The 21,465-nt window shown below is 38.5% G+C and overlaps 1 protein-coding gene across 1 annotated transcript in view; it reads right to left on the reverse strand.

Moving 5' to 3' along the window:
• Positions 1–21,465, reverse strand: part of LOC150081639 (methyltransferase-like protein 25B) — a 118,559-nt gene that overhangs the window by 40,387 nt on the left and 56,707 nt on the right. Inside the window, exon 5 of the mRNA XM_090380274.1 lies at positions 11,446–11,583. Within this exon, the coding sequence (XP_090236400.1) occupies positions 11,446–11,583 (138 nt within the window). The remainder of the gene's footprint in view (positions 1–11,445; positions 11,584–21,465) is intronic.

The raw sequence follows: 21,465 nt of genomic DNA on the forward strand, positions 1-21,465 counted from the left end.
TAATAAACTATATTAAGTTCACGTGATATGAATATAATAATAACCTTTATGTTAAAATATTTCATAAAATTTTAAGACATGTCACTGCTTACTTACTTCAATAGTCACAAGTATTTTTTTTTATTCCAATGACCCCATAAAAATTATGTCGAAGTTGATGTCAAAAAAAAGAAAAGTTGATGCTCAGTGTTGCATTTTTAATAAGAGGTGGCCAATTACTTTTTTGCACTGCTCAATAATACTTGCACTTGTCTTATCTGCAATGAAGCCTTGTCGGTGTTCAAGGAATATAATGTGAAACGTCACTACACAAAAAATGTCTCAAATTATGATAAATTTCAAGGAGCTTTGCGGCAGAAAAAACTCCAAGAACTAACCCAAACTTTTCAAAGTCGACAACAGAAGATTAGAACTTTCGAGCCTTTAGGAATGGAGAATTTGTAAAATGAATTTGTTTGGTAATTGCAGAAGTATGTCCTGAGAAAGTAAAGAATTTTGCATGTGTAAGTTTATCTTCATCAACTGTAACAAGAATTGAGGATTTAGGAGCTGATGTTCAAAATCAACTCGTAGAAAAAATTCACGAATTCACACATTTTTCAATAGCAAGCTGTAAAAGCTTGAAAGATACAACAGGTGAAAATATATTTTTGAGTGTGTCAGAAGCTTCCACGACCTCAAATTGAATTGGGATTTGCTATCAGCGGTTACGACGGATGCTGCTAAAAATATGGTTGGTACTAAAATTGGGTTCATGGGTCATCTTCATAAATATCTTGAGAGTAAAAATATTAAAAAACCAATGCAATTTCAATGTATAATTCACCAGCAGTCTTGGTGCAGAAAATTTTTGGGCATGGATTGGGCACTGTAATTTTTGGGCACTGTAATATCAACAGTAACTTTTATTTGCAAGACTGGTCTAAACCATCAGCAATTCAAAAATTTTCTTGAAACTATTGAGACTGAATACGGTGATTTGTTGTAAAACACTAAAGTACAATGATTGAGTCATGGTAATGTGTTGAAGCGATTTTTTGAACTTAGGATCGAAATAGATCTATTTATCAATGAAAAAATGAAACCTGTTCGGGAAACTGTCAGAAAATGGTCATGGAACCTTGCCTTTTTAACAGATATATGTGAGTACCTGAATTTTCTTAATATGAAACTACAAGGACGAGACAAACTTGTCAATGAATTATATTATAATGTCAAAACATTTGAAACAAAAATGGAGCATTTATAAGTCAACTACTTTGGAATAACTTTTCACATTTTCCATGTTGCAATAATTTATCTAAAAATGTTCCTAGTTGTAATTTTTCCACTGAAAATTTTGTTCAAAAACATTAATTTGTTGCAGGAAAATTTTGTGGTTAGATTTTCTGATTTTAACAAGAACCCCAAAAATAGTTTTAAAAAAGTTCAAAGGTGTTTAAACCTTTTCAAAATCCATTTGACGTACCTGTCAACGATGTTAATGAGAATTTACAATTAGAGTTGATAAATCTTCAATCTAATGATGCACTGAATACAATATTTAAAAATAAAAATCTAATTCAATTTTATTCAACATTATCTGAGTCAGATTATGCAAAAATTAAAAATTTTGCAAGAAAGGTTACATAAATTTTTGGAAGTATGTATACAGTGGATTCCGATTGTCGGGCAGCCATTTATTTGGGACAAAATCTTAAAGAACAGAACCCAATCGAGAAAATAGCCAGGGTTTACTTTGCTTAATTGGGACAATATGCCGTTTAATCGGGGCGTGAGACCACAGCACTCGAGATTACCCTACGATTGTTTCCGACCATACCACGTGGTTCGGTCGGATTTCTGGAGGTCACTACGATAAAACAATTAGCAGTCCCCTGTTTATTGAGCTTTTCTGTTAGTACAATCTATTATAAATGGATAGTGAACTCGATCTTATTGAATTTGTGATAATACCAACAGCTGGAATTCTATGGGTTATTATGGTGAAATGTGTTTACACTTCCATAAAATTTGCAATCATATAAAAAAATAAAATTTCAGAATCTGCTCTTCATTCCTATTTTTAAAGCTTCGTAACTTGAGGTGTATAAGGCCTTGAATGGGTTGAGCATGCTGAATTCTGATGGGATTCTTCCACGTGTTCAGATTACGTGGAATACGTAATCTGAACCTAAGGAGGCATAAATTGAAAACGAGAACAGTTATGAGAATCTAAGGGGGCATAAATTGAAATTGAGGAAGGACAGATGTAGAATAGATGTGTGGAAATTTGCCTTTAGTGAGCAGGTGGTTAATTGCTGGAACAAACTTCCATCTGTCATTGTGGAAGTTGATAGGTTAAATAAATTTAAGGAGGAACTGGACAAATATTTAGAGGGGATTGTTTTGTAATTTTTTTTTTTTTTTTTGGCTGATGCTGCATAAGCTCATACACTTGCTTTCTTGCATCACATGCCACTACTACTACTTGTTATTCTGTACTCACTTGCACATATTGTGTTACTTGCGATTTGTGTGCCGTGCTCTTTGTTATTGATTGCTTATCTTTTTTACTGTTTTAAATTTTAACCCACACCCACAAATGTAAGTGAACAGAAATAGCAACTAGTTAGTATGTACATATTACAGTACATATTAATTAGGCTATGCACGTAAGTGTAAATTTATTTTTATTTTGCTAACCTGTGGAAAATATTTTTCTGGTTTTCACGTATCATTTAATTTTTTTTTTAATTGGTAAGGCAATAAAGTGTAAATTTGTACTTAATATATCCTTTTACATCCTGTGGATAATATTCCTCCTATTTTTGCTAATTAGAATCGCCTTTTAATAGAATTAATATTCAATTCACAAACATGATCACAATGACCAGCGCTTACTACATATCGTATAGTGAACGGTACTTTACCATGGTGAGTCCATCGTAACATGATTTGATCGTACAGAAAATTAATCATAAAGCTGTATTTTTAACTATTTAAGTGAAACTTCACATAATTGGGGTAGTCGCTTAATTGGACTAAAATGCACTTGTCCCAATGTGTCCCAAATAACCAGAATCGACTGTATATGTGAGCAGATGCCTCCATAGCCAGGTGGGCAGGAGCAGCAGTGCGTAGCACACGCTTCTTGATTAGACCGGGGTTCGAGCCCGTGAGCCACCAAATATGGAGGATGCGGAAAGGTCAGGGAATGACCACCGCATATCCTCAAAGCAATATGGCCTTAGTTGCTAATGCTCCTAAAAACCAAATAACAACAACATATGTGAGCAGACCTTTTCAAAAATGAAATATGTAATATCAAAAATACGATCACATCTAACTGATCTGCATTTACATGACTTTTTAAGAATTAGAACTAGTACTTTAAAATCTGATATTATGAAACTAAGTCGCACTCTACAACAGCATTCATTGCATTAATTATAATTTTGTTGTATTACTAACTGTATTTTTGTGATTAGTACAATAAATAAGTAATAATTAAAATTTGATATAAACAAACTGGTATATTTTATATGCATTCTCTGCATAACTTTACTGTTATGCAGAGAATGTAGTTTTCAGTAATTAGGAATTTTCTCCAGGATGCCAAATATTCCAAAAATTCATATGTGGCCTGCTTCTCTAAAAGTTTGGGGATCCCTGGGCTAAATGAAGTGAACAATTACACAGACAGATCAGTCAGTATATTTTGTAATTAGGGATTTCAACTCTCTGGACATTGACTGGAGTGTGTGGGTTAGTCACTCACCCAGCAGCAGAAATTTTCTGGATTTATTAGAAGACTATTTTCTACATCAGCATGCTAGAAAGGCAACAAGAGGACACAATACTCTTGATCTAATTATCAGCAGTAACTATAATGCATTAAGAATGTGGCAGTGAGTGGCAGTGATCACAATATATTGATTTGGTATGTACTTAAAGATACAATCACTATCAAGAGTAGGGGGAAGGGATTTTGTTTTCGTAAAAGTGACCACAGTAGTCTCAAACGGTATTTAAATTCCTTTCACTGGGACCAACTAGTGATGATGTTGCCAACCAAATTCTAAATGAGAGGCATTTAGGGAAGTAACCATAGAAGTAATAAGCTTTTAATACCAACTAAGAGAGAGAGAGAGATACTGTTCAAGGTTTATACCTAAATGAATGTCAGATAATCTGATTAACTATTAGTTTTAATAGTAGCAAATGGCGCAAAAAAAGCAAGCTATACAGCATCGGCTGAAAAAAAAAAAAAAACCTCACTGATAAAAACATTTCCCATTTCACCTATCCATACCTTTTAAGAATCAACTTTTTTTTTGAAATTATTTAAACAATTCACTTCCACAATGCCAGATGGAAGTATGTTCAACAATCGTTAACCACCTGCCAGCTGGAGACAAATTTGCGTATATCTATCCTGCAACCATCCTTACTCGATTTTAATTTATGCCCCCCCCCATGTGCAGTCTGCATAACAAGCAGATGGAGCTTACTAAAGTCATTCAAAGCCTTAAACACCTGAATCACATCTCCTCATAGTTGCTGTTGTTGATGACTAGGCTTTCAGTGCAATGGCTAATTAAGCCATATTGCACCTATGAAAGTGGCTTATACTACCTGTGTTGGTTGCTGTGAAAGCAATTATATAATCCTATGGAAGGAGAAAATTCTGTGAGATTTGAGTTTTTGCCTATAATATGGCTAAGCAACAAAGGTTCCTTTAAGTTTGTGAAAGACTTGAATGCACTAATGGGCATTACCATACAAAGCACATTCCAGAAATATGTGTTGATTGTGAGTGGTGTGTGGCAGTGATTACACTAAGGAGAGTCATTTCCTGGCAAAAGGAACAGATGGGTCAATTGAGTATGTCCTATTCGGGTTCTGGCTAGAATTACTTCTTGTCTGTTCGTAATGAAGCTGGAAGCCCATAATTTTGGTATAGGTTTAATTTGAAGGAGTTCATTATGAGTTTGCACTTGCCATTGAAGTGTCCATTGTCCTTTACATATACTTTGAATATTCATTTTGTAATCTGTGAAGAGTACGAGGAAATTTGTTGGGGCTGTGCTGGATGTGCGTTTAGTAGCATCATCCGCCATTTCATTTCCTGGTATTCCAGTATGGCCTGGGATGGAGCAGAAGACAACTTTTGCTGATGCTTTCTGGGACAAATCAACTCTGTTCTGATGAGCTTTATCAACAGATGAGTAGGTGGGAAAGTGTTTTGCATAGCTAATAAGGAACTTTGCAAGTCTGTGTATATTATGCTCTTTTGGATTGACAGATGGAAAGCTTTATGGCATATAATTCAGTGGTGTAACTACTACAATCTGTTGGGAATGTGATACAGAAATGGTAATATCAGGAATACCACTGCTGCACCCGATCCACTCTCAGACTTCGATCCATCAGTATATATTTTAGTGATGTCAGGTTAACAATGAGTTTGCACAATGTGTAGCTGTTGGATTTTAATGTCTAATAGTATTTTCCCCATTGGTGGAAATAATTTCACAAGACAGCATGATGACAGACCATTGAGGGTCAGGATCTATAGACTCTTGAAGGACTTTATTGAAGTGTATTCCTATATTCTGCTAGTTCCTTTAACCTAATATCAGCAGGCCGAATTGCCCATGGTTTGTTCCTATAAAAGGTCATAAACTATGGATCATAAAAAATATTAACCAATTAGGATGGGTCGCCTGGCTTTAGACCTTGATCGCATAGTTCAATAACATCTTTCTCCTGAAATTTAGAGGAGCGGGCTTCAACACACAAACTTTGAACTGGAGATGTTCTGAAAGCACCTAGAGCTGTCCTAAGAGCTGATTGTTGAATTAGGTTAAGGCGAGATAAAGCACTCTCTCTAGCAGAATCAAATACAGGCATGCTGTAGTCCAGGCATAATCTGATGGATCTATATAAGCAAAGCAAGGAGCAATGATCTGTTCCCAGGTTGTGGCTGATAAGACGATGAATATGTACAGTTTTTTTTTTTTGACAATCAATCTGGAGATGTTGAATGTGCTCTTGGTAATTTAACTTGGTCAAAAATTAAGCCTAATAGACAAATGCTATTAGCTATTGGAAGGGGATGGTTATCCAAGTGGAGTTTAAGTTTGGGATGCATTTTATGACTAGTACAGAAGTGAATGGCAATAGATTTCTGGCTGGATAGTCTATAATCATTTTGTGCCATCCATACCTGAATGCAATTAATTGATATTTGTAGTTGCTGCTCAATGTAGTTCATGTTTTGAGAATGACAAGAAATTGTGAGATCATCGGCGTAAAGGTATGAATCCATTGTTTTCAGAATGAGTTCAATTATATGATTCATTCTAATTGCGAATGGAGTGGCACTGAGAAGAGACCCTTATGGGATTCCTTTTTCTTGCACAAAGTTTTTAGAGAGAGTTCCCCGATAATGAACTTGAAAGGATATATGTTGTAGGAAATTTTGGATAAAATATGACAAATGGCCTTTTGGGCCAAGAGAATGTAGATCCTTTAGGATGCCAAAACACCATGTACTATCAAAGGTTTTCTCAACATCAATACAGACCACAACGAAATGTTCCTTTTTGATGAATACATTTGTTTGCTTTGGCTTTAATCATGAGATCCAATGATGATTGATTTTTTAGAATCCAAATTGGTTGTTGTTAATCAAGCTTTGGAACTCGAGATACCAAGCAAGATGGCAATGTATCATTTTCTCAAGAGTTTTGCTTAGACAGCTGGTAAGGGATATTGGCCTGTAGTTGAGAGGAACAGAATGGTCTTTACTGGGTTTTGGGAAGATATATTCAGAGAAGATTCAATTGAAAAACATCAGCAGTGAAGATAATGATTTTTGATTCAAAATTTGGAGCATCACTTAGTATATCCCATTAGGGCCAGCAGCACTATTTATTGAGATGGAAAGAGATTGATTCAATTAAAACACAGTAAATGGTTGATTATAAGGCAAAACATAGGTGTCAGTGAAGAAAATTCAGTTTGGACTTCTCTGTTATGGTTTTAAATTTTTTGGAATGGTTGATCATAAGCATTTGAGGAAGACAACTAAGAAATATGATTCCCAGCGCATTTCATATTTCTGTAGGAGTAGAGAGCTCCTGTCCATTTTGGCAGTTCAGTAATGGAGTGGATAAAGGAGGAAATTTACTGTTCAAGTATTTTATTTCTCTCCAGATTTATCTGATATCAGTATTTTTATTAATTGAAGAGGCAAATTTATTCCAATATTCTTTTTTCTTTATGCCTGATTTAACGTGCTTTTGCTCTAAGATGTTTATAATTAATAAGACTGAAGGTGATTGGATGTTTGCAAAATAGGTTCCATGCTTTGTTTTTCTCTTTTTTTGCACTGTTGCAATCTTTATTCCACCAGTAATTTATTTTTGTCAATTTCTGATTTGATATTGCAGAACAGCAGCAGACACGGCTGTCAGCATTTGATTTATTGATGTGCTCAATAACACTGTTAAACTGAACAGGATTGGATGATATAGTTGTCAAATGAGATTGGAATTCTGTATTTTATCCAGTCAGCCTGTGAATATTTCCATTTAATTGGATTTTCTATTGGGAAGGAATAGGATGTTTTAATTTTGCATATTAACAGGTAATGGTCACTGTTATAAAGGATCATTTAGTTACCAATCTATAATTGTAAAGAGGATTGGAGAGCAAATGGAATGGCCTATTGCGGGTGTTGAACCTGTAGGGAAATGTATATAGATAGAAGAGCCAGTATTTAATGTTAAATTCTGTCTGTCAATCAGCATTTCGATAAGATAAACTTTCCTTGTCTGTCTGGGGTAGGGGAATCCCATAATGAATGCTGGGCATTAAAGTCGCCAAGTATAAACAAAATGGAGATGGTAATTGCAAAACAAGATCTTCAATATACTGAAGAGTATATGGGTGATTAGGGAAGATAACCAGTGTCAGAGTGATACCAATTACGTGTGGCAATGCCTTCTAAGGAGGTTTGCAATGGGATACCAAGATGCCTTTCTTGGTAAGAGCACCCTTTTGTTCCCCTTACTAATCTCATCTGGAGGGGATGCTTCAATCCACAAGTATTGCTACTCCTCCATGAGCATTACTAGTGTCAGCTCTGTCTTGTCTGAAGATAGTATAATTTTTGATTGAAAGTAAGGCTTCAGGTGTCAAGTTCATTTCCTCTAAGCACATTGCAAGAAGTTTGTAGTGTGAATTAATTCACGGATATCATCAATGTTACTGCGAAAATTCTCTGCAGTTCCACTGTATGGTGTGTTCCATTATTTGGTTTTGTAAGAGCACCCTTTTGTTGGTAAGAGCACCCTTTAAATGGTTCATCCCACAGCGCCAGTTCTGCTTACCAAAAGTGGCCCACTGGGCACTCACATTCTTTCGTCCGGGCTTCGAGTCAAGCAAGCCGGACTTCTCACCCATTTAAAGTTTGAGAATAGGTTGAGGTCGTTTCGGCCCCAAGGCCTCTAATCATTCGCTTTACCGGATGAGACTGATTCCCTCGAGCGCCAGCTATCCTGAGGGAAACTTTGGAGGGAACCAGCTACTAGATGGTTCGATTAGTCTTTCGCCCCTATACCCGGGTCTGACGATCGATTTGCACGTCAGAACCGCTGCGGACCTCCACCAGAGTTTCCTCTGGCTTCGTCCTGCCCAGGCATAGTTCACCATCTTTCGGGTCCCAACAATGATTTAGAAGATGAATCTGTCTTTTTTATGAGTGGGTTGTTTATAATGGTCAGGTTTTGATTTTTCTTTTCTGGAAAATGTGGGGGGCATCATTCTAAATCATTGTTATCTTCCATATCATTATATGCATGTAATTTAAGAAGTTCTTGGTTGGTTGTATCATCTGTATCCATTTTTGTTGGGTGTTGTTGCTTCACTTCAACAGGATCTGATTTTTGCAATTTTTCTGTTACGCTACAGTGAGTTAGGCTTTGAGTTGGAATTGTGACTGGTGTATTATTACTTTGGTAGATAGCCGAGGTAGATAGTTTTTTGGCATACACAATTTTAACTTGTTTTCTAGTTTCTTGATAAGACTTTATTTTCAGTCTTGTATTTTTTTCCCTAACTTCCAGAGATCACAATCTTTAGAGTATGCTCGATGGTTGCCCCTACAATTGGGACACTGCAGAGTTTGTGCCTTGCATTCTGATCGAGTATGAGTTTTGCACCCAAAGTTTGGACATATTGCATCTCCACGGCATGCTGTCTGGGAGTGACCAAATTTATGGTATTTGTAGCATCTTAGGAGATTCAGGATAAAGGGCCAAACATGGCAGTTTAGATAACCTGCTTTGACTGAAGCTGGTAGATTCAGTGTATTGAAGGTTAAAATTATGCAATGTATTGAGACTAAGGTGCCATCTTTTTGTATCATGATTCTTTTTGTCTGAGTTACAATTTGATCCTTTAGTTCCTGGCCTAGTTCTTCTTCAGAAACATTTAATAGATTCCATTCAGCAATCACTCTTTTAGAAGAATTCAGGGTGTTATGTGGGGGGTGACTTCAACTGAATTCTGCTTAAAGCAGTGTCTTAAATGTAGTTCAGAATCTCTTGGATGAGAGGTTTCTATTAACAAGTCCCTGGATTGGAGACATTTCACAATTTTTGGTAACACTGCTGTATTGTCAAGGCATCGCTATATAGTGAAAGGGGAGAGCCTGCTAACAGGTTGTGTTGACAGAGAATGAATTATCAGGAAAGCTGGAGATTCTTGCTTGTTTGAATCCTCTTTTAGTCTTTTTGACAGCGAGAAGTCATGATCAGTTTCATGATTGTTATGTTGAGAGCGCTACGGCTCTAATCGTAGGAAAACATTAAAGTCCATTTTTACTTCCTTTCACCCTCAGGGTTTAAGTTCCCCCAAGTTACTGGCCTCGCACGTGGAGGCAGGAGCGGTGCTAACCAAACCAGTGACCAAGTGATCAGAAGAGTAAATCTCCTCATAGGTGCCTAGTCTCCAGAACTGAAGCCTTTCTTGGTAAGAGCACCCTTTGCAGAAGAGCACCCTTTGCAGAATTTGCAGAACTGAAGCCTTTCTTGGTAAGAGCACCCTTTTGTTCCCCTTACTCATCTCATTGCTCTTCTCTTCACCCATTCCAATGGAACCACATCTTTTCTAAACAGAGGCCTCTCTCTCCTGTATGCAGTGCTCAAGAAGTGGCCTAATTATTGTCTTATACAATGGGATAATCATCTCCTTATCCCTATTGGCAAAATTCCTGTATATCACTGATAAAACCCCATAAGCTGTCCTAGCAACCCATCTGCACTGCTCACAGAACTCCAAACCTGACAGCACAGTTACCCTCAGGACTTTTTCATTCTCCACTGCCCTGAGTGTGGTTAACATACTACAAAGTTACTATGTTATTCTGTGATTGCTGCTGCTCACACATGCAGTACCTTGCATTTGTCAATGTTAAACTTCAAATGCCCATTCTCAACCCATCTGCCTAATTTTTCCAGATCCTGTTGCAGTAGCATAACCTGATAACTGTCATTAACTACTACCAAACCTTCCAAACTTCTCATCAAATGGAAAATTAGATATTACATCTGAAACAACTTAATCAATTTCATTAACAAATATAGAAAACAACAATGGGCCCAGCACTAACTTTGGGGAAATCTACTGAGGAGACAGAAGACCAAGAGCAGTTGCCACTGATAACCATTCTTTGTCTTCTCCCACTCAACCATCCCTTTATCCCTTGCAGTAACTTGCCCCTAATGCCACACTGCTCCAATTTGTATGGTGGTCTTTTATGTTAAAGAGTCAAAAGCTTTTCTGAAATCTAAGTATAAGATATCAAAATTATTTCTTGCATCCAGTTCCTTTGTTATTGCATCATAGTATCCAATCAGACTAGTCAGTTTGTATCACTCCACAACAAAACCATTCTGTGACAAGAATACAGTCACAGAAGTGACTGCATTCCCGTCTAAATGATCCTTCTTTAACCAGTGACTCCATAACTTTCCTTGGAACAGGAGTTAAGTTTACAGGTCTATAGTTACTCATCTCAGTATTTTACTTATCATTAATCCAATTCTTAACAATGTCTGGTTTCAGTGTTTAGACAGCCAGATTTCAGATATTCTAACTCTATTAACACTGGAAAAATAAAGTGAGGTTTATCCAGACTTTTTAAATAACTGTAAACTAGTTATTTTATGTTCTTAAAATAAATTAGCTTGTTATTCACACCATGAGCCAAGTGCCTACTTCATTTCTTTTATTATTTTCTGTATGCTTTGATGCAAAATAACCTAGTTTTGAAATTGGAAGAGGGAGGGGTGAACTGCTTGTCTGAATGAATATCATATATAATAGAATGATTTATATCTGAAGTTTTAAGACAGTGATACAAATAAAAAAATAAGATTTCCATATACTTACATTCATCATTTGTTTCCCGGATGGTGAAATACAGCATGTTACATGATGAGGAGGACTCCAGTGATTATTTTCCAGTAATCCATGGTTCCCTTTGGAGTGCATACAGCCTTCGGGTTTTTTCTTTAAATCCATTTGGGCCTATATGGAAAAATAGGTGGGTGACAAATTAATATAAACTCAAAGAAGTACAACATTATTCATTTATGATGCTATTATTTATTATAACATCATTTATTACAGTAATGCAATTTTTTGAAAATAATATGGATGTAAATATAAAATTAAATTGCAAAAAATCTTGAAAAAAAAATTCCAGCAATAATGCATATTATCTTGTAGTATAGAAAATATAAAGGTAGGTTCATTCAGGAAAATCTGCATTATCTCAAGTCATATAAGCAGTATATCACATGACTACAGTGCATTATATAAACATTATATGATATTAGTGTAGATACACCATAGTTTACCCATAAATTTAACTACATACGTAGTGTAAAGGCATTGTTTGATTTTATCTCATATTGTGGCTTCCTTCACAAGGAGATACCAGGTATTGCATTACTTTGAATAAATAATGCTCCTCTAGTAGAGGAGACTGCTGTTATTTATTCTCAAGTGGGCACCACTACCACCCAGACGGCACTGTTTCGAAGCTAGTTGGTTCCATCATCGGTGGGCAGGCAGGTACCATGATAATGCAAACATGCCATCACAGTTGCGAAGTTGTTCCAGAATATGAGATGCCAAATGGTGTACAGAATGATACAGTATTTGAAGGTTAAATGCATGAGGCATAATATGTTATGGGTTTAAATTAACTATATAATATCGGTGTAGATACACCACAGTTTACCCATAAATTTAACTACATAAGTAGTGTAAAGGCATCGTTTGATTTTATCTCATATTGTGGCTTCCTTCACAAGGAGATACCAGGTATTGCATTACTTTGAATAAATAATGCTCCTCTAATAGAGAAGACTACTGTTATTTATTCTCCATCATCGGTGGGTGGGTACCTGCCCACCTACCGATGATGGAGCCAACTAGCTTCGAAACGGTGCCGTCTGGGTGGTAGTGCCCAATTGAGAATAAATAACAGTAGTCTCCTCTACAAATAAACAAAAAAAATTCACAATCACCTTCCATCCCCTCTAAGTTTGTTTAGTTCTTCCTTGAATTTATTCAAAACATCCACTTCCACCACAATGGATGGAAGCTCGTTCCAGCAATCAACCATCTGTAGTCTGAAGGCAAACTTCCACAAATCTATTCTGCATTCATACATTCTGCCTCAATTTGAATTTATGTACCTCATGTGTGCAGCCTGAGAAAGAGAAAAAATGCCATCAGCGTTGAGTTTGCTCAAGCCATTTGAAGCCTTCAGATAACTTTGCAGGTTTCTAGTCTCCAGATGCTGCAATTTGCAGAACTGAAGCCTTTCTTGGTAAGAAAACCCCTTTGTTCCCCACACCAATCTCATTATCCTTCTCTATATCCATTCCAGTAGCTCTACATCCTTTTTAAAATGAAACCTCCAGACCTGTATGCAGTACTCAAGATGCAGCCTAACCACTGCCTTATACAATGGAATAGTCACCTTATCCCCCTGCTAGCAGCATTCCTGTATATCATTCATAAAACCCCATGAGCTGTCCTGGCACCCTGCCTATACTGCTCAGAAAACTTCATATCAGAATGCACAATTACTCCTTTTCATTTTCCACTTTCTGAATGTAGTAGCCCACAGTTGATATGTTACAATTCATCATCATCATCAGCCATTTTCAATCCAATGCAGGATGAAGGCCTATCCAGAAACTTTCCAGTTCCTACTGTTTAGTGCAATGGCCATCCATTTACTACCCAGGGCGCCTCCGTAGCCAAGTGGGAAGGAGCAGCAGTGCGTAGCACACGCTTCTTAATTAGACCGGGGTTCGAGCCTGTCACAACCAAATACAGAGGATGCGGAAAGGTCAGGGAATGATCACTGCATATTCCCGGAGCAATGTGGCTTTAGTTGCTAATGCTCCTAAAAACCAAATAACAAACAACAACAAACATTTACTACCCACAAACTCGTGAATTTCATCTGTCAATGTCAGTCGTCTTCCAGGTTTTCTTCTAGCTCCTCTTGGGTACCATTCTGTTATTTTCTTAGTCCATCTATCACCATGTCTTCGAGCTATCTGTCCTGCCCAAGACCATTTTAATTCTTTAGTTTTAATAAGAATGTCCTTTACTTTCTGCTGTCTAATCCATGTGTTTCTCTTCTTATCTAACAGTCTGATTCATAATATGATTGGTTCCATTCTGCGCAGTGTAGTTCTCAGCTTCTCTTCCATTCTTTTGGTGAGTGCCCAAGTTTCACTTCCATAAGTCATGGTGGGTAGTATACACTGGTTCATTATTTTACGTTTCAGACAAATTGGGATATTGCTCCTCAGTATGTGACTATATTTCCTGAATGCTATCCATCAAAATTTATTCTTCTCTTGACTTCCAGCCATTTATCATTATTACAGCTAATGACTTGTCCCAGATAAGTATATGACTCCACCTTTTCAATTACTGCTCCTACAATCATTATATCCCTTTCTGTGGCATATTGTTCATCATTACTTTTGTTTTAGCCATATTCATCTTTAGTCCAAAATCCTTACTAACTCTACATAACTGCTTAAGATTTTCCTCTAATTCTTTGGGATCATTGCTTATGACCACAATGTCATCTGCAAATCGTAAATGGTTTAGGTACTCTCCATTCACATTGACTCCTTTCTGTGACCAGTCTAATCTTCTGAAAGCTTCCTCAAGGGCAGCAGTAAACAACTTCGGAGATATTATGTCTCCTTGTCAAACTCCTTTCTCAATTTTAAATTTGCTACTGTCTTTGTCTAGTCTAATAAAGGAGGTAGCAATCTCATATATTTTCTTCAAAATCATAATATATGGGGTATCTATGCCTTGTCTTTCCAGTGCCCGAAACATTGCCTTATTCTGTATGGAGTCAAATGCCTTTTCATAATCTATAAGTGCCAGGCATAACGGTGTTTTATATTCATTTGCTTTCTCCATTAGCTGTGATATTACGTGAAGGTGATCCACAGTTGAGAATCCTGTCCTAAAGCCAGCTTGCTCTTTCGGTTGATTCTCATCAAGTATTCTTTCTAATCTGTTAATAATGCCCCTTGTGAACAACTTGTAGATGTGGGATAACAAGCTAATTGGTCTATAATTTCTGATTTTTCTCCTTTCTTTTGCAGCAAAACTATGATTGCATTATTGCACTCCTCAGACGTCACACCTTTGCTAATGCATTTTGTGGAGTCTTGCCAGTTTCAGTGTCATGTCTCTTCCTTCCAATTTTAACAACTCTCCAGTAATTTCATCTGCCCCCCGGGGCTTTCTGATTCTTCATTTTCTTCAACGCATGTTCTACCTCATCAGGAAGGATATCGGGTATGTCGTATGTGTTACTAATTCGTGATCCATCTTCCCCACTTCCTCGCTCCTTGTATAATTCTCTACAGTAGTCTTCTGCTATTTGAATTATGCCTTCTCTGCTATTTATAAGTACAGCATTGCTATTCTTCAGTTTCATTTGTCTTTCTATATTACTGCTCATGGCTGCTGATTTAAGTCCTTTGTTTTCTCTTAATGCTTGTTCTACTTTTCTTGTGCTAAATCTCATGTCCTCTCTGAGACTCTTTCTAATGGCTTTGCATAACTCAATATACCCAATTTTATCCTTGTCAGTGTTTATCTTGCTCTTCATTTGTCATCTTTGATTCATCATGACAAGTGTTTCTTGACTAATTTTTCCTTCTGTGGATTTCTTTTTGCCCACAGGTTTCTTGGGCTTTATCACTTTCAGAAAGGTGTAGTATTCCTTGTCGATATCTTGGTCCTGAACAGTCTGCAGAAGCTCAAACTTGTTCTTAAGTTCCAGTACATACTGCCTTTTCTCCTCTTCTTATCTCAAAGACCTTCGTATTATTTACTCGAGTCAGATTTTTCCTTTCTTTTCTTACAATAATATCAAATGTGCATCTCACCATTCTGTGATCACTTTCAACATTTACCTTGTTCAGGATAGCAACATTCACAATATATCTTCTGTTAGTGAGGATGAAGTCAATTTCATTAGTTGTTAATCCATTTGGGCTCTTCCATGTCCACTTTCTGTCCACCCTTTTCTTGAAAAAAGGGTTCATTACTGACATTTCTCAAGATTCTGCAAATTCCACAAGTCTTTCATCTCTCATTTCTTTCACCAATTCCAAAATTTCCTATAGTTCCACTTTCCAAGCTGTTTTGTCTCTTTCCAACCTTAGCATTGAAGTCCCCCATAATGCAAATACTCTGCAATTACTGCTACCTAAATATAGTACCTTGCAACTGTAGACGTTAAACTTCAATTGTCATTTCTCAGCCCATCTGCCTCAGACATTAAGCCTGATATATCCTAATCAATAAATACAGAAAACAACATTAGACCCAGCACCAAACCCTGTGGGACTCCACTAATAACATTAGTCCATGAAGAGCAGTGTCACTGATAACTACTTTCTGTCTCTTTCCACTCAACCATCCCTTCATCCATGGCAGTAACTTTTCCTTAATGCCACATTGCTCCAATTTGTCCAGCAGCCTAATGTGCAACAGTATTTCCTGAAATCCAAGTATATAATATCGGAACTTTTGCATCCGGTTCCTCTGTTACTGCATCAGAGTATCCAATCATATTGGTCAGACAAGATCTCCCCTTAACAAACCCATGCTGTGACTGTAGTATAACTGCACTCCTGGTTAAATAAGTATGCACAACCTAGATGGTCCTGCACTACTTCTTTAATCAGCAACTCCAATATTTTCATTGGAACAGAAGTTAAGCTAACAGGTCTATGGTTACTCGTGTCACCCTTTGATCCCCACTTGAATTGGGGATTACATTCACACAACTGCAGTCCACAGAGACCTCCTCTGAACCCAAAGATACCCTCATAATTATGGCTAAGGGTCTGTGTCTGCTTCCCTCCTTTGCTGCCTCCCGTAATATAATTGGATAGATCCCATCCAAACCAGGTGCCTTTTTTATGTTTAACTTCAACAACTTCTAATAATAATGAAATGATATTGTACCAACCAGCAAACTATGTAAAAATAAACAACTTTAATCTGAGAATTTTAATTACATGTACATATAAAATATGTATATATATGTATTAAAAACAAAATATGTATATACATATAAAAAGACTGAGAATTGTATAAATAAAAGTGCTAAAAACAGTGTAGAACAAACTAAAATAGAATACACAAAACTAATATAAAACTTTATGAGAAGATTTCAAGGCATCGTGCCTCTTTGTCATTGAGCCTCAAAAGTTTGTTAGTTTGTTTGTTATTTGGTTTTTAGGAGCATTGGCAACTAAGGCCATATTGCTCCGGGATATGCGGTGGTCATTCCCTGACCTTTCCACATCCTCCGTATTTGGTGGTGACGGGCTCGAACCCCGGTCTAATCAAGAAGCGTGTGCTACGCGAGCCTCAAAAGAAAAACAACAGTAGGTCAATACATCGGCACAAGTAGATATCTTTTGGTGGGGATCACAGCTAGCACAAGTGTGTGTGGGGGGGGGGGGGGGGGTTAGAAACAGAAAAGAGTGTTGGGATGTAAACGAGAAGGAAGACATTATTCACCAGACCCTGAATCCCCAGTGTAAGGTGTAAGGTGTAAGGTGTATTTAGTGTCAGACGGCACCAGGGGTTTCCCCCATCTCCGCGTAGTTTTCATTGTGGGTGTACCAGTTCACTGGAAATGCCAGAGATTTAAAAGTGTATGGATATTGTATATGTGTAGTGCCGTGTACCGTTGTTCATCTGGTCGTTTAGCCGCTGGACCCCTGCTGAGGCCCAACGTTGCCCCACCTTTGCCCCGTGGAGGCAGACCAGGAACCCAGTAGACTTAAGTTACTCTGGCAGGTCCTGCCACCTAATTTCCTGAGATTTCAGTGGCTAGGACCTAAAAAAAAAAAAAAAAAAAAAAATAAATAAATAAATAAATAAATAAATAAATAAAATAAAATAATAAAATAAAAAAAAAAATAAAATAAAAAAAAAATAAAAAAAAATAAATAAATAAATAAAATAAAATAAAAATAAAAAATAAAATAAATAAAGAAATAAAATAATAATAAAAGGATAAATAAATAAAATGATAAGAAAAAAAAAAAAAAATGTATTTATATTGCATGCATATATGCATGTATACAAGAACATATATGCACACACAACGTGCATACATGTGCCAACGTTAATCGTGGGGTTGACGTCACTTGAGTTGGGTGCATATATGTGTACATACAAGTACATATATACACACATGCACATATGTACACACAACGTGCATACACATACCAACGTCAATCGTGGGGTTGACGTCGCTTGAGTTGGGCCAGAACGTGGGTGAAGATATTTTGGATGTATTTAAATTTAGGTGTGTGGGACTTCGCTAGCGTGAAGATAGAGAGGGGGGGAAGGCTGAAGACTGGGGGGAGAAAGACAGAAATATGGAGCCAATAGGGAAGACAGCCCCAAGTTTAGTGTGGCATGCCCATGCCCCACCAGAGTGGAAATGAGGGGGGGGGGGCGACGAGAGAATCGTCTCCCCAGGGGAGTAGGGTTTAAAGGTGAAGGGGGCTAGGGTGCCCTCTTCAGGCTGCCGTGAGGCTTTGGGAGCTAAGCTGCAGTTTGTTGTTTGTTGTCTCTATTCTTGTCCACTTGATTCAGATTGGGACACTCATGAGGCAATCCCTGTCCCCCTTTTTTTTTTTTTTTTTTTTTTTCTCCTCCGTTGATTCTCTTTTCTTCTTCTTTTTTTTCCTTCTTTTCTTTATTCCTTTCTTTTCCATTCATTTTCTTTTCTTCCACAGTTTTCTTTTCCAGGAATTGTCTCTGTCTTATGCGATTTATGTTACTGTACTATCAGTCTCGATGTATGGCAATTAACACCCTTCTCCTTGTGAAGAGGTCCTGTGCATACTGGGAGAACGCTCGGTACTCCTCTTCCGTGTCAATGAAGTGATGTTCAAGTCCTTTGGGGAGGTAATGGATTTTCGTGATGAGGGTGCATCTGAGGTCTTCGTATTGTGGGCAGTCGTAAAGCAGGTGGTCCCAGCTTTCGACCTCCCCGCACGTGCAATTTGGGTCATCGACGAGGCAGAAGCTGAACAGTTTCTGGTTGAAGGGTCCATGTCCTGTGAGTAACGAGGTCAGGTGCAAGCCCGGGAAGAACCAACCCGGTTGCCTTGGGTATATTTTGTTCAGTTCTGGAAAGAATTTACGAGTGATCTCGCCCTTTGTCGTCTCTGTCCATCTTTGCTGCCACTCCTGAAGGAGGTAGGTCTGTAGTCGGGCTCTTTCTGTTTTTTGACTGCTTGCTGGGTTGATTGTGAAGTCCTGATGATTTGCGGCCACTCCCTTTGAGTGCAAGTAGAGCAGTCCTGCTTTCACAGCTTCTAAATCCAGGGGTAGCGCGCCAGCAAGCACCTGCAGTGCAGGTGTGCTTACCGTGCGGCAAGCTCGTGTGGTTGTCAATAGGATGGTCCTATGTGTCATATCCAGGATTTTCTTGTTGGTTACCAGTGATGTTTTGGTGTACCATACTGCAGCTGCGTAGATTATTGCTGGGATGAAGGTTGACTTATAATATAGCAATAGGGTTCGTTTTTTCAGTCCCCAATCCTTCCTCGTAATCCTAGCCACTAGGGCTGAGTATCTTCTTATTTTCATTCTTATGTGTTTCAGGTGAGGTATGAAGGATAGGTTATTATCTAAGATAACTCCTAAGTACTTCATTTGCTTGGTGAGTTTGATGGTCAGGCCATTTATTTTTATTTGGGGCGGACGCTGTACCTGAAGAGTTCCTTTCAGCAAGATGGATATGGTTTTCGTCGGTGCAATTTTTAGCTGGTTTTTTGTGGCCCAGTATTGTAATTTCTGCATTGCCTGATTGCCGATGTTTTCCAGTTGGACTCTGGAATCTGCCTCAATAGTAACAATGAGATCGTCCGCAAAGGCCTGGGTCTCAGCCAGCCCCAAGTCCTGGCACAGGAAATCGTCCAAGACCATGTTCCAAATGAGAGGACCCAAGACAGACCCCTGCGGACATCCCCTATGTATGTTTCTTGTGATTTTTTGATAATTTGTATTTATTTCCACTCTTCTGCCTGAAAGGTAGTCTTCCATTGCTTTGTATAAGTTGATTGGTACTGCAGCTTCTCTCAGTCTGTTCAGGACGCTCGGCCACCAAAGTGAGTCGAACGCCCCGGCAAAATCGACTGAAATGACCAATAGATATTTTTTCCTGCACTCTTGTGCTTTCCTAAGCAGATCTCCAAGGGCATCCACCGTAGAGGATCCTGGCTTAAAGCCAAACTGATTTTTAGCTGCCAGGCCTGCCCTTTCGTAGTGGTTCTGTATCCGCATGTGGAGTAGCCTCTCGTACAATTTACTGACTACTGAGAGCAGAGCGATGGGTCTGTATGATGATGGATATTCTGGGTTCTTAGTAGGATTTTTCAGAATTAGCTTGGTGTTTGCAGTTTTCCATGCTGCAGGGAATTTCCCTGTTTCCAAACATCTGTTGTAGAGGGTGAGTAGGATTTGCGGAGCAATTTCTACTATTTTTTTCAGTATCTCCGGTTCGATCATATCAAGTCCCGGGCATTTGCGGTTTTTGATCCTGGTAGCAGCCGCGCCGAGTTCCTCATGGGTGAAGGGGGGCTCGAGCGCAGGGGTGATATATTTTTCATTTTCTTCGCAAATCTTATGTTGTTCTTGCAGAGTTAGGGTGGCGGGTTCCTTGAAAATTGTGTCGAGTATATTACCCATTGATTGCTCCCAAGTGGTTGTATAGTCTCCTTGCGAGGTCCTGGTGGTGCTGATCACCTCCCCCCTGGGCAGTTTGTTTGTAGTCACCTTGTAAACTACACCCCAGGGGTCAGTTCTTCCTGTCGTGGATACTAGACGCTCCCAGGAACGCTTCTTGCTTTTCTGTATCGCGTCCGTATACTGATTTCTGACTTCTCGATAGCGCTGTCTTAAAGCCTCCACTTCATGTGCAGGCCAAGTCCTACGGGCTCTCTGGAAATCTTTCCTAGCTTTTTGCATCTGGCGTCGAAGCACGGCTATTTCTGGGGTCCACCAAGGAACAGCACCAGGTTTTGGGTTTTTTCTTTTGATTGTTCGATCGCTAATGGTTTGTATTAGGTCTGTAGTCCCCCTCAGAAGGTCATCCGGGTCATTTTGTGGGTTTATACTGGCTGGGTTGCTTTCTATGGCTGTGATGAGCAGGTTTTTGAATGACATCCAGTCTGCTTTGGCAACTGCATATCTGTTTTTCTGTTGGTTTCTTCGTGTTACTGTTGTCAGTTGTCTGATTATTTTAAAGGTGATTGCTCGGTGGTCTGAGGTAGTCCATGCCTCCTCCACCTTCCAGTCAGTCACAAATCCCTCCAAGTTCCTAGTAGCTAGGGATACATCGATCGTAGCCTCCCAGAGGGTGTTGCAAAAGGTTGGCAAGTGGTGAGGTTGATTTAGCACTGTCAGTTGTGATCCTGCCAAGTAATCCTCAAGGAGTTGACCATTTTGGGTTCCACGCCTGCCAGGGGTAGTACTGTGCCATGTCGGGGATCGACAGTTCACGTCAGCTCCTATGATGATTTTTTGGTTTGGTAGGATGTCCTGCAGGCATTGAAGATATTCGATTGCAAAATCTATCTGTTGTCCTGGTCTACAATAGAGTGCCACAACGTACAGGTTCCCTAAAGCTGTATTTAGCTGGGCACAGGCGGCCCACTCCGTGCAGAACTGCGTGATTTTAGTCACTGTGATATTGCTGTTCCTTACCAGGACAGCAGCCCATGGGGTGTCTTCAACTGTGTGTATCACTTTGTAGGTGAGCGGGTAGCCTACAACCCGTTTCCCATGCGAGTATGGCTCCTGTAATAT

This window comes from Mastigoproctus giganteus, chromosome 8, assembly GCF_048544385.1.
Source record: "Mastigoproctus giganteus isolate SK-2022 chromosome 8, ASM4854438v1, whole genome shotgun sequence".
Classification (NCBI taxonomy): domain Eukaryota; kingdom Metazoa; phylum Arthropoda; class Arachnida; order Uropygi; family Thelyphonidae; genus Mastigoproctus; species Mastigoproctus giganteus.